This window comes from Castanea sativa, chromosome 11, assembly GCF_040712315.1.
Source record: "Castanea sativa cultivar Marrone di Chiusa Pesio chromosome 11, ASM4071231v1".
Classification (NCBI taxonomy): domain Eukaryota; kingdom Viridiplantae; phylum Streptophyta; class Magnoliopsida; order Fagales; family Fagaceae; genus Castanea; species Castanea sativa.
In genome coordinates this window covers 1,561,782-1,575,918 of record NC_134023.1, presented here as the reverse complement: position 1 = coordinate 1,575,918, position 14,137 = coordinate 1,561,782, and the positions used below count along the sequence as shown (strand labels likewise).

The 14,137-nt window shown below is 35.7% G+C and overlaps 1 protein-coding gene and 2 long non-coding RNA genes across 3 annotated transcripts; 2 read left to right on the top strand and 1 right to left on the bottom strand.

Moving 5' to 3' along the window:
• Positions 1 to 864: 864 nt before the first annotated feature.
• Positions 865 to 3,966, top strand: LOC142617821 (uncharacterized). Its single transcript, XR_012841057.1, has 3 exons — positions 865 to 1,014; positions 2,881 to 2,962; positions 3,135 to 3,966. It is a non-coding gene; the product is annotated as an uncharacterized LOC142617821 (long non-coding RNA).
• A 2,345-nt stretch (positions 3,967 to 6,311) lies between these two features.
• On the top strand, positions 6,312 to 8,529 carry LOC142614690 (uncharacterized). The gene is made up of 3 exons (XR_012840499.1): positions 6,312 to 6,519; positions 7,164 to 7,215; positions 8,286 to 8,529. It is a non-coding gene; the product is annotated as an uncharacterized LOC142614690 (long non-coding RNA).
• Positions 8,530 to 11,147: 2,618 nt separating this feature from the next.
• LOC142617765 (putative acetyltransferase At3g50280) lies at positions 11,148 to 12,784 on the bottom strand. The gene has a single exon (XM_075790721.1). It carries the CDS (start codon positions 12,697 to 12,699, stop codon positions 11,374 to 11,376), a length of 1,326 nt encoding a protein of 441 aa, XP_075646836.1. The 5' UTR covers positions 12,700 to 12,784; the 3' UTR covers positions 11,148 to 11,373.
• Positions 12,785 to 14,137: the final 1,353 nt, after the last annotated feature.

Genomic DNA, 14,137 nt, shown 5'->3' with positions numbered 1-14,137 from the left:
GAGCTGCCCAAAGTTGGTGGCAAATAAGAAATTGCAGAAACTCATTAGAAAATGGAAAATGTGGGAATGCTTTTTGATATAAAGTAAGAAATTTATGGATAACTTTCTTAACAAACAGTTACATCAGCCGCCAAAGCTACATTAACCACTTGTACAAATTGACTAAGTCGGATTCCTTGAACCAGATAGTGAGTTTTCTCTATGAGATGGCCAAACGGAGCACAAAGGCAGAACATCCTTGCTGTAAGGCTCTAAAAAGCTTCAGCATTACCACACTCAAAATAGCAATCGAAATTCCCAAGCCATTAGAGTCGATCTATGGTAAAAACTGAACAACCCAATTGATGTATGGCCCTACTGTACAGTGTACAGCAATTGAGACCGCGTAGTGAGAAGTGAATTCTGTCGGCAAGTAAATAAAGGCCTAGTCGCTCGCTTTTTGACTCACAAATAAAGCTATCAAACGTACTTTGTCGCTAGGAAAAAACCTCTTCAACGCAGGGGAAATTTCCTTGTCAATCTTTTCTTTAAGCACACCATGTTGATACGCAATTCTCTTTCTCTCTCTCTCCCAATTTAGCTATGTCAATCTCCAACATCGGTATGCGGCAGAACCAAGTTGATCCAGGTAAAGTTTCAAAGAATTTCGAAAATCCCAAGCCATTTGAGTCAATCTATGGTAAAAGCTGAACAAACCAATTGAAGTAAGGCCCTACTGTACAGTGTACAGCAATTGACACCGCGTAGCGAGATGTGAATGCTGTGCGCAAGTAAACAAAGGTAAAGTCGCTTTTCGACTCTCAAATAAAGCTATCAATTGCACTTTGTCACTACACAAAAACCTCTTCAGCGCAGTGGAAATTTCCTCCTCATCCTTTTTCTTAAACACAGTATCTTAGCTGAATTCCTTCCAAACACACCATTTTGATACGTAATTCTTTCTCTCTTATCTCTCTCCCAATTCAGATATGTCTATCTCCAAAATTGGTATGCGGCAGAACCAAGTTGATCCAGGTAAAGTTTCAAAGAATTTCGAGTTCTTAGACAAGAAAATTTCAGTAACTTAATACTACCATGTAATTGCAATTTATTGTTTTTTCTTTTGTGTGATTTTTGGTTGCAGAATTTGAAAGAAGTGAATCACTAGTAGAGTTGTCACATTCCATTTCCATTGCATCACTCTTCCAACCTTACAACTCTGACACTGATGCTAGTTCAGAATCCGACAAAGTAGCTTCAAGATTCTCTCATCTTTCCCTTTCCATACACTCATCATTTTCTCGCGTCTTATTCTCACAACCACCAACAACAAATCTTTCCATTGCATCACTTTTCCCACCAACTATATCTGACACCGAGTCAGAAGAATCTAACCAAATGCCTCCGCGATTATCTAATTCCATAGATTCAATCTTCCCATCAGTTAGGTCTCCACCATACAGATCAGATACCATCTTAGTCACAAGCATAAACAATGTCAACCATTTCTATCAAGCCGGTACTACAGCCAGGGTTACACCAACGAACCTAACTACCTCACCATCCTTAACTGCAGGGGAGAATCTACTCCCGAACGGCGATCTATATATGAGGAGTGTAACGGAAAACTTGCTGCATGGATTGGGGAAGTACTTGTGGACAAACGGGTGCATGTACGAAGGTGAGTAGCGTAGAGGGAAAGAATACAGTAAAGTCAAATTCTCCTGGTCATCTGGATCGACCTATGAGGGCATGTTCAAGTTGGGTCGGATGGAAGGGTTTGGTATTTTCATCGGAGCCGACAAGGATACATATCATGGGTCATGGAGCGCTGATCGAAAACACGGGCATGGAGAGAAGCGTTATGTGAACAGAGACTTATATGTTAGGTTATGGAAACGGAACGTGCAAGATGGGCATGGGTGTTACATTTGGAATAATGGTAACGAGTTCAAAGGGGAATGGAAGAACGGTGTGATTTGGGAGCGTGGGGTTTTGATTTGGGCAAATGGAAACAATTATAACAGGGAATGGGAAAACGGGGTTCTGAAAGGGGATAGGGATTTTACTTGGGCTAATGGTCGTTGCTATGTGGGTAGATGGAATAAGGACTTTACTTAAATGAAAGGGGCCTTCTTCTATCCATGGAATGGGAACAGTTATGGTGAAAATTTGATAATTACAATGATGGAGAGTTTGTCGGACGGAGAGGAATTTTATGAGGATTTGAACTTGGGAATCTAATGGAGAAGCAGGGGATATAATTTGTTATATCATTGACAATGTGGAGGCTTCCTAAATTACTCTCATTCAAGTCCTTACAGTAAGCTTCGAAGACTTGAATTGAACTGGGTTTGCAAATAGGAAAGTATGCTCTCTAGCTAGTGGATTTTCTACTCCTTTTAGGCAACAGCACAATCAATACATTTTCATCCTTACTAGTATATAGAAGAAAAAAACTTAGGTAGTCCTAGAGCACTGTTCCGAGACTACTTAAGAATTGCCCATTCCTCTGATACTGTAAGTTAGACAACTAGAATGGTATTTATTACAAAGTCTAAAGAAATCACAAAGAGAAAAAAAAAAAAAAAAAAAAAAAAAAAAAAAAAAAAAAAAAAAAAAAAAAGTAGGTTCCATGACAAGGGAGTGATTCCCTACATAGGGATATTGGAAAGTTCCATTGTTTTTGGATGTTAAGAGGCTTTTCCTTAGCTGTATTTGTTTGCACATATTTTGGTGCAGTAGAGTGATTGGTTGGTTAGGAGTAATAATTATAGTTAAATTGATTTTGTGTTTTATTTTTTTGGTAAATTAATCTATTTATTGCTACTGTTCAAATTTTATTTTTTTATTTTTTTAGAAACAAACTAACTGCTAAACACACAAACTTCATTTTTTTAGAAAGGCAGTGGCATATGTTGGGTCCCTAGCAATGGCTTGTGTAAATCTGAAAGGTCGAGATCGCCCATCAATGATTGAGATTGTAAGTAACATAATGTGTGTGTGGGTACAGGTTATCGGTGGTTAAATCGACTAAACAACTTGAAAATTAAGCTAAAAGTTGATACTTCTTCTTCTTCTTCTTCTTCTTTTTCTTTTTTTTTTACGATACAATTACTTGATTTAAAAACTTGAATGTCATTGATATGATGCAGATTGGCCTAGGAGCCACAGGTCAAGTATAACAACTTGAAGATTTTGATAGTCCTAATACAGTCTTAATTTTAAAGAATTTGCATTTTGGGATTTGGTAGAAGAGGCAGGTTTAGCATAGACAAGTTTTGATTGATTTCCTTTTTGTTCTGAGATTGGGGGTTCAATTAGTTCATTGTGGATTGATTGGGGAGATACCTTATTGGTCAGTTTTCTCAAAAGGTAAAGTCACATTTTGATACGCAATTCTTCTCTCTTATCGCTCTCCCAATTCCGATATGTCGATCTCCAACATCGGTATGCAGTAGAACCAAGTTGATCCAGGTAAAGTTTCAAAGAATTTCGAGTTCTTAGACAAGAAAATTTCAGTAACTTACTATTACCATGTGATTGCGATTCATTGTTTTCTTCTGTGTGATTTTTGGTTGTAGAATTTGAAAGAAGTGAATCACTAGTAGAGTCGTCACATTTCATTTCCGTTGCATCACTCTTCCCACCTTACAACTCTAGCACTGATCCTAGTTTAGAATCCGATGAAGCAGTTTCAAGATTCTTTCATCTTTCCCTTACCATACCCTCCTCATTTTTTCGCGTCTTATTCTCACCACCACCAACAACAAATCTTTCCATTGCATAGCTTTTCCCACCAACTATATTTGACACTGAGTCAGAAGAATCTAACCAAACGCCTCCACAATTATCTAATTCCATAGATTCAATCTTCTTACCAACCAGGTCTCCTCCATACAAATCAGATACCGTCTTAGTCACAAGCATAAACGATGTCAACCATTTCTATCAAGCCAGTACTACAGCAAAGGTTACACCAACGAACCTAACTACCTCACCATCCTTAACTGCAGGGAAGAATCTACTCCCGAACGGCGATCTATACATCGGGAGTGTAACGGAAAACTTTCTGCATGGATTAGGAAGTACTTGTGGACAGATGGGTGCATGTACGAAGGCGAGTGGCGTAGAGGGAAAGCATACGGTAATAGCAAATTCTCCTGGCCATCTGAATCTACCTATTAGGGAATGTTCAAGTTAGGTCGAATGGAAGGGTTTGGTATTTTCATCGAAGCTGACGAGGATACATATCATGGGTCATGGAGCACCGATTGAAAACACGGGCATGGAGAGAAGCATTACGTGAACGGAAACTTATATGTTGGGTTATGGAAACGGAACGTGCAAGATGGGCATGGGTGTTACAATTGGAATAATGGTAACGAGTTCATTGGGGAATCGAAGAATAGTTTGATTTCGGGGTGTGGGATTTGATTTGGGCAAACGAAAACAATTATATCAAGGAATGGGAAAATGGGGTTCCGAAAGGGGACAGGTTTTTTACTTAGGCTGATGGTAGTCGTTATGTGGGTAGAAGGAGTTAAGGACCTTAATTAATTGAAAGGGGCCTTCTATCCATTGAATGGGAACAATAATGGTGAAAATTTGATAATTACAATGATGGAGAGTTTGTCGGACGGAAAGGAATTTTCCAATGATTTGAACTTGGGATTCTGATGGAGAAGTAAGGGATATAATTTTTTATATCATTGACAATATGGAGGCTTCCTAAATTACTCTCATTCAAGTCCTTACAGCAAGCTTCAAAGACTTGGATTGAATTGGGTTTGCAGAAGGAAAGTATGCTCTCTGGCTGGTGGATTTTCAAATACATTTTCATCTTTACTAATATATAGAAGAAAACAACTTAGGTAGTCCTACTGCACTGTTCCGAGACTACTTAAGAATTGCCCATTCCTCTGATATTGTAAGTTAGACAGCTAGAACGGTATGTCTTACAAAGTCTAAAGAAATCACAAAGAGAAAAAAAGTAGGCTCCTTGACAGGGGAGTGATTCCCTACATAGATATTGGAAAGTTTCATTGTTTTTGGATGTTAGGAAGTTTTCCTTAGTTGTATTTGCTTGCAAATATTTCGATGCAGTAGAATGATTGGCTGCTTAGAAGTAATAATTAAAGTTAAATTAATTTAGTGTTTTTTTTTTGGTAAATGAATCTATTTATTGCTACTGTTCAAATTTTATTTTTATTTTTTAGAAACAAACTAACTGCTAAACACACACACTTCATTTTTTAGAAAAGCAATGGCATATGTTAGGTCCCTAGTAGTGGCTTGTGTAAGTCTGAAAGGTCGATATTGCCCATCAATGATTGAGATTGTAAATAACCTAATGTGTGTGTGGGTACAGGTTATCGGTGGTTAAACCAACTGAAAAACTTGAAGATTCATCTAAAAGTTGATGCTTTTTTTTTTTTTTTTTTTTTTTTACAGTACAATTACTTGATTTAAAAACTTGAATGTCATTGATATGATATAGATTGGCCTAGGAGCCCCTGGGCAAGTATAACAACTTGAAGATTTTGATAGTCCTAATACAGTCTTAATTTTAATGAATTTGCATTTTGGGATTTGGTACAAGAGGCGGGTTTAGCATAGGCAAGTTTTGATTGATTTCCTATATGTTCTGAGATTTGGGGTTCAATTAGTTCATTGTGGATTGATTGGGGAGATACCTTATTGGCCAGTCGGATCAATTTGCTCTTTGGATCTCTATTTTGGTTTACTCAAGCACATTCTTTATTCATACTGCTCAATGTTATGAGTTTTAAGGTTCAATTGATTTGAATTGGTTGATTGAGGTACCATCCTGGAAAATAGCCTTTAAAAAAATAAATAAATAAATCCATTTTACATTGATTTTTGTTGCATCATTTTCCTAAGTATTATCACTTCACTTGATATCATGAGACTATAGGTTCAATTAGTGAATTCAGCACATATAATTTTCTGTTCTAAATACTTTGAATATCACCCTGCTGCATTTTGTCTTGAGGCATAGATCTTTTCTTTTCTGTTTTTTCTGTTTTTTCCCCACCCTTTTGATAGGTTCTAAATTCATGGTTAAAAGTCTCCAAGTACTGGAATTTCGAGGTAGTTAGAGAAGTGGATATAGTGTGATAAAATAGTTCAGAAACTTTGGTTTGTTTAGATAATGACGATGGTGTGAATCTCAACTATATAAGCATTATGGTGCTTCATTGATTTTGTAACGTCCCTATTAGTCAGAAAAAAAAATGCTAAGGTCAGATTTTAAGCCCCTCCCACGTGCCCCACCTAACCCCACTATCCATCATTCTCCACCACTCATTTTTCTCTTATTTCTTCTCTCTTTTGGCCGGCTCTCACCTTTCTTTCTCTCTTTCATTTTTATATCTTTTCTCTTCACTTAAACACACTCATTTCTCAACTCACCTGCCGGCCTCCTCTTCAAAACACACCATCTCACCATCATTTTTCCGGCAAGATCACTGGAAAAATTCTTAGGAACCCATAAGCATCTTCATCATTTTATTTGAGGTAAAAATTTCTAATCTTTTGGTGGATTTTACACTTTTGCTTGAGGATATTTTTATCTAAGCTTTGATAATGATACCCATGTGATTTATGTGCATTAGAAGTAATATTTATGTGTTTTTATGTATGGGTTTTGTATTGGTGGAATTTTTGATGAGTGGGTATATATATATATATATATATATATATATATATATATATATATATATATATTTGTGTTAAAATGGCTATTCAAGGTTTATGTATGGTGGAAAAATTTAGGGGTTTTAAGATATAATGTATGATGGTTGGTAAATTTAATTTTGCCATTGTCATTCGGTTTATTTGGAGTTAGTGAAATTCTAAATTTCTTGTCTTGGAGGATATGTTGATTTTTGCTTTCATGGGTCTTTTAATGATGTAGTGTAAATCTTATGAAAACTAGTCATAATGTTGGAAATATTATGAAATGGGTTAACTTTATAAATTGGAGTTGATACTTTGTGAATAAATTTGTTGAGAAACCTTGGGAATTGTATATATTATCTTTGATGAGGTTAAATAGTAGGCTTGCCTAATTAAGTGTTTATTTGGCAAATCCTAAATTTTGGTTAGATACAATTTCAAGTTTTATACTTATTGTGATAGGTTTACTTGATATTGTTTAGGTTCTAGCTAATCTCCTTGGAGCTTGGAGAGTTAGGCTTTTGTGGTTGTGAGGTAAGTAGCTTCTTAATGGGATATTTTTGGAAAATTACCATATTTCACAAACGATGTTTTTGGGTCAAACACATTTTGAAAAATTATATATGGATATATGTTTTCTTAAAATTGTCGTGTTGTGACCCTATTACATATTATTATATATAAAAATGCATCATATTTGGTATTACATTTGGGAAAAAGCATGAATTGTTGATATGGAAAAATAAGCAACTTTTATTTAATCTTTGATAAGGAAATTATGGATTCTATGGTATAATAGAAAATTTAAAGATGCTTATCTTGTCTTAGTACTTGAGAAATTGATAGAAAATCTTCTTGGGAAGAATGAAGTTGAAAAACCTTACAAACTTTGTGGAAGTAGATTTTTAAGGTTTTTTTTTTTTTTTTTTTTTCTGAAATTACTTGGATATAAACTATGTGTTTCAAAGTAATGTAACTTGTGAGTATCATGTAGTTTTAACACCATGCCATGTGTGATTTCCCGATGATCACCCGATTTGGTTTTCGTAGTTTTTGTGATAACGAAATCAAATCTAGGTCAGTGCCCTTTCATTTTGGATGACGTGTTCTTCCCTGCTGTCCATGGGGGGAAGAGGTTCCTTGATTGTATGTGGGTGAGGCTGTTGTTCATGGGGACAAAAGACCACATACAAAAGAGATCCTATTTGACGCGCTCTCTCTGCTGCCCATGGGGGGAGAGAAAAACCTTGAGGGTATGGGTGAGGCTGCTGTCCATGGGGCCAAGAGTCTACATACCAGAGAGGACAATATCATGTCAATTGTGAATGGGTGAATCCCCTGACCGATCTATGTGGTAGTGTGGTATATTATTGTGATAATTTATCTTATATTAGATATTATGGCTTTGGAATTTATATTGTTAGTACTCACAGATTATAGTATATTGCTTCAAGGTAGTTACGTAGAGAAATTTGATTATTCATTATTTAACCATTCTTGTCATATTATTATTATTGAAGATGAAACTTGCATTTCCCCCACCGCCATTAATTATGCTACTTAATGTGCCCTGTCTCATCCCATTATTTTTATAAACTTTTCAGAGTAGGCAACAATATTTTGAGACAGCTTTTGGTGGCTAATAGTAGTTAGACTAACTACTGATGGAGACTGAACTTTTGTAATGAAGTTATTTGACGATGTACATTTTAGAATAGGCTTGACTCATTCTTTTGTATATTATAGTGGTTGTGACTATATTTCCCACTGATGGGACAAGCTGTTGATATGTAATTATTATTCAGACATCTATTCTTTTGTGGCCAATGGTCTTTGTAATTAATGCTTATAGCTCTGACTTACTTTGAGAGTATATTCAATGGAATTATTAAGATAATTCTTGATGTTGATACTTGATAGGATTTATGTGGATTGAATTGTCAAAAGTAAAAATTTACAGGTACTTGAGATGTCTTTCTCACGCTTTGAACCCTTTGGGGTTTGGGGCGTGACAGATTTACTATATGGGTAGCCTTGTAGAATATAGTTTTCCTTGATTCTGTTAAAATGAAATTTGTAATTGATAAGTGGCTCCCTATGTGGCAAAGAAAGAAGCAACTAAAATCTAAGTGTCAACAAATGAAGAATCCAGCACCAAGCAAGCATGCAAGTAGACACCTCATTGACAAGTGTCAATTAAAGAGAAATGAAGCAAACTTTTGTAGTATTCTTGAAGTTTGTGGTCATCCTAAACTCGTAACACATCTATATATAGATGTGAGCTGTAAATGAAGTTGGAACATCTAAAAAAGAAATAAAAATTGCAATGAAATTGAGTTTCAGCAATACTCTGTGTTGGGAAATTTAGAGTACGGTTGATAGAATTAACAAGTTTTAAACCCAAGTTGTTAATTCGATTTATTATGAATAAAACTTGTTAAAAAAAAAAACATCAATATCATGTCACAAATAATGCAACGGAAAAGTAAATAAAACAAGATATGATGACCTTAGAAAACCAATGAAACCAACCAGTTTCACAGTAAAAAACCTAGGGGGGGAAACCTTCCCGAAAAGCAATTCACTATAGTAAAGAGAAGCTTCAGATCTAGTACAAAACATTTATTCCTATACTCTACAATCCCCGTAGATGAACTCACAGCAGAAACCTTCTATCGCTTTAGAACCTCTGAACTTTTCAATATATGAACGCCACTCTTTTGATGCACGGATCTTAGTACGTGACTCACTCCTTTGCACGAATCTCAGTACTTGACTCACTCACTAACTTGAGAAAGAAGAATGTTGGCTGCAAAGTTTTTCACTTCATCAACAATTAAGATCAACAAGCACTTGGTTACAAAACTCAAAGGCAAAGACGCAGTAGCTTTTTTTTTAGAGAATAAGGCTTCGGCTACCTTTTGCATATATTTTCCTTGTATTCTTTTATGTGACGGCCTCTAAAATAAGTCTTATATATGTCTAGGGTTGTGAGAAAAGAAACTCTACACAAATGCATAAGCATGAGCCCGAAAATCAAATCTGGAAATCTAAATTTTCGTAATCTCGATAGATACCTCAATAGACAGTATCTGTCGAGCCTCATTAAACCTCGATAGATAGTTATCTGTCGAGCAGCTGTTAAGCTATCTGTCCGTAGGTGTCGAGTTATTTGTCCAGCTTTAGTGAACAATTTTTTTTCACTTGTTTTTTGGTCCAGTCTTTATGGCTTTGATACTAGACTTGAATAACATATTCATTAAAGTATTAAAAACATCATAGATCTACCAAAATACAAGTAAAATACGTTTTGTCAAAAGATTAGCCAATTACATAAAATATGTTCTTAACACTCTGTTTTTTTCATATCTAGCATAATAACAACGTAAATACTAAATTCTACTCCTAGGCATATTGTTCTAAACTTGCACCCAACAGATTCATACTATTGGGAGTTGAGATTGTGTGTTAAATAATCATATGCCAAAACCCACTTTCATATCCTTGCATGTTTGAGAAAATTTACATGAGCTCACTTGTTATTATACCTTTCTATGAATCAATCATTGTATGTTTGAGAAAATTTACATGGGGGAGGTGAGGGGGGAGGGATTAGGTAACAGCAGCACCTTAGCTCCAAAATCTTGGAGTGGCAGCCTTTTAAACCAAAAAGAGTATGGCGGATTGAGGCTAAGAATGGAAGACTTTAATAGAGCTTTACTAGCCAAGATTGGCTGGTCACTATCAACAAATCAAGACAAAGCGTGGGTTCACATGTTGAATGCCAAGCTTGTCTATTGCGCCTCAATTGTGCTGCATGATGTCTACGTATTTTTTTTTAATATATATATATATATATATATATATATATTTATCAGTATCACAAATTTTTTTATAAATCAATTTAACCAATTTAATAAATCACATCTTTTATATATAAAAATATATAGGTATAAAAATATATAGACAGAGAAAGAAGTTAAAATAAAGTAAAAAAATTGTGTTGTCACTTTCATAATGTGTCAAATTATTTCATATATATTTTCTCAAAAAAAAAATTCTTATATACGTATATAAAATATATATATATATATTTCTTATATATTATGTAGTAAAGACATAAGAGTAAATTTATACAAACTATACTATCCCTACAGTTTTCTTCTTTGATCTGCTGCTGCTAACAAATTGACATGCCCAAAACAGTTTAATGAAGCAATAAGTTTTGCTAAATTAGGGATGCACATCTTGTTGTCATCTGTTCGCTGTTTCAAAAAGCATTGTACATATATGTGACAAAAGTTACTGGGACTAGTTGCATATTCATGAACGAAGCATCTTTTCTTCATTTTTCTTGGTGGATATTCAAGGGAAATCCTTATTGAGAACAAGTAGGCAAAACACCTTTTCATTATTCTAAACAGAGAATCTACAACAAATTTCTTTGTTCTCATCAGTGCAAGGGAATGATCCATTGAACTGAATAAGTTTGACAAACATGATGGTTAAGAAATCTGCAAGAAATAAATGAAAACACAAAACAATAAAATGTTGAGCAAAAGATCCCAAGAAAGTAAATTGATGGTGGTAGTGAGACGACCAAAAATTAAGAAAAGCATCCAGTTCTTGGAATGAACCAATTTGGACTAACCCAAGTAAAGCCACCATAGTTGGCCATAAGTAATTATAAGTTCATGTGGCCACAGCCTCCATAAACTCTGCATCCTCTCCCATAGCCTCTAGAGTCTCAGGCAAAAAACAAGCTTCAAAATCAATGCTACTCTCTTCCTTACCAGGAAACACAAGTAACCGCCCATCAAATTTAGTCACAGCACCGCTTCGCAATGCCACGGGTTTTCCCCAACCAAAGTCATTACCATACACGTTGTGCCGTGGGGAGCTTCCTAAGAGCAAGGTGTTAATTATGGGGCCACTGAAGTTCACCATCCTAGGATTTTTCATCCATTCATCTAAGAACTTTCTCACCTCATGTGGCGTCTTTGAAGCAAGCACATTGTTTATGAGCCAAGCCGCCCAGCCGAGTCCATGTTCTATCAATTCCCCTGCTGTGCTTGTGACTCTCTCCGCATCCACCGCATTCCCGAAGTGCTGTTTTGGCAATGGAGGCTGCATCCTTTGCCTTGTACCCATAGCAATCGTGCACTTAACCTCTTCATCAGCCTCCAGACACCGACTGCGAGTCACAGATAGCCAAAAATGACCCAAGAGTGCTTGCAGAGATGAGATCCTATCGGTGCCCATTTCATTGTTGGCCTTTGCTTTAAGTTCAGCAATTTTTTCTTTTGTAAAGTGAAAATACCTTTGTTTCAGCGGAGGAGGGACCAACTTCTGAGTCTTTTCTTCAAGGATATTTGGTATATGAACCGGAAAGTTGATGATTCCGTCTAAATGGCTACGTTCAAATATGGGATGCGGTTGCAATTTCTCACTAGCGCCTCGAGAAATCTCAGACCAAGTATTAAAGAAATGCCAGAATGTGGTTCCATCACAAACCGCATGGTTAAGAGTGCAACCGATGAAGATGCAGTCAACAAGCTCAGTTACTTGCACTGACAGCAACGGCTTGGAAATGCCCTCGCAGTTCAGAACATAGTTCATAAGAAAGAAGGAATCGACAATCTGGGGAAGATAGATAGGCTCAAGGATATCAGCCATAGTAGTACCCTCTGCAGCTGCATGGACGAACTGGGCTCCATGGTTATTGCAGTCAATGAAGAAGGAGGTGGTGTTATCTTCACTGTTTTCAATCATGGCAAGACGCCCAGCAAGGGGATAGAATATATCCAATGTGCGGGAGAGAGAGGATTGTAGGTGATGAATCACATTGTTTTCTTCAAGTTGTTGCTCCTGTGAAGTTGTAGGTTTGAGAAAGATGAGGCCCCTTTGAATAGGACCGTATGTGAGGAAGCGGAGATCCCATGGAGTTAACTCGATTCTTCTGGTTGAGTAATTGTTACTGGTGGGTCGGATAGTACTGGTGGAAAGGAAGTGAACCATGTTGAAATTTGATTTCTACGCACACAAGTGTAGGACTTTGCTAAGAAACACTGTAGGTCGAATCTCATCAAACACTAGCGTATGATCATGCGCAGGTTGCCATTTATGGCCTAAGATCGAGCTAAGATGCGCAGTTGGGGTTGATAGGATGACGTGGCATTCTAGCAATGCAGCATGTGGTCATAGTAAATAAATGAATAATTCTGGTGAAATAATTTTTGACACGACCTTGTACCGGGAAGTCGCAAAAATTATAACATTTTATGTGATATTAAAATTATTTAATATAAAAAATCATATTTTAGTTAATTAAATCTAAAATTTATCAACATTGGACGTTCATACAAAACTATGTAAAAAAAAAATTATTGATAAAAATATTTTAATAAAATATAATAAATAATAGATAATTTGATATAAAATATATTAAAAAATATCTTTTGCAAAATAAAAAACATAAATTCTTATACTAAAATGCGATTAACAATCCATGGGAGTCACTTATGGTCACTGACGAAGTAATTGAGTAATGGCACTACCAAGGTTTGTTTGTAAATTAAGAAAATGACAAAGTTTAGATCCAAAATTGGTTATAGCATTATGTTATAACCTTACTCAATATCTTTTTATTAGAGATGAATTTTAACAAATATTTTACTATTACATTGCATATTTTTTCTTCTATCCTCTATGCTTGCAAAATTTTTATAAAATTAAAAATCAATAGCTATTTTTTCAATAAATTATTTTAATTGCAAGTTTTTGTAGTTTAAAGTTATGCATAAAATATAAACTTATAAATTATATAGTAAATAATATCTGATTGATATAAAATTTGACATGTATATTAAGAGCACAAATAAAATGCAATTTAACTGTTAAATTTTCAAGATATATAATAATATTTATTTTATTGAGTAAGGTTGTAGTGTTAAGTTGCAACAAATTTTGAAGCTAAATTAAAAAAAAGAAATAATGTTACAAATTTTTTTAAAGACAGAATAATGATGTTCCAAATTTTTTATTTGGTTGTTGTGCGTTACTAAGTTTTTTTTTTTAAGAAACAATGGGTTCTTGAGTGTTGGGTTGCGTATTTTGAATCAGTGGTGGGACCGTTGTTGCCAACTTTTTAATAAAGCTAAGTTAGTTTGTGATAGTGACGTTATTACAAGGTGACGGAACATTAAGAAGCTGACGGAAGTTTACTTGTTACATACTAAATGCACGTTAAGCTGACGGATCACGTGGACGAGTCAGTGGTGACGACCTTGGCTGTAAGGTCTTTGGCTGACGTCCTTGGCTGACGGACCACGTTGGCGTACGTAAGCTGACGACAGTATAGGAGTTACACCTTGGCTGACGGACCACGTTGGCGTACGTAAGCTGACGACAGTATAGGAGTTGCACGTTGGCTGACGACCTTGGCAGGTGAAGGCTG

What these genes read in the sequence shown, in the direction of transcription:
- LOC142617765 (XM_075790721.1), bottom strand. Translation starts at nt 12,699, where the DNA reads ATGGTTCACTTCCTTTCCACCAGTACTATCCGACCCACCAGTAACAAT.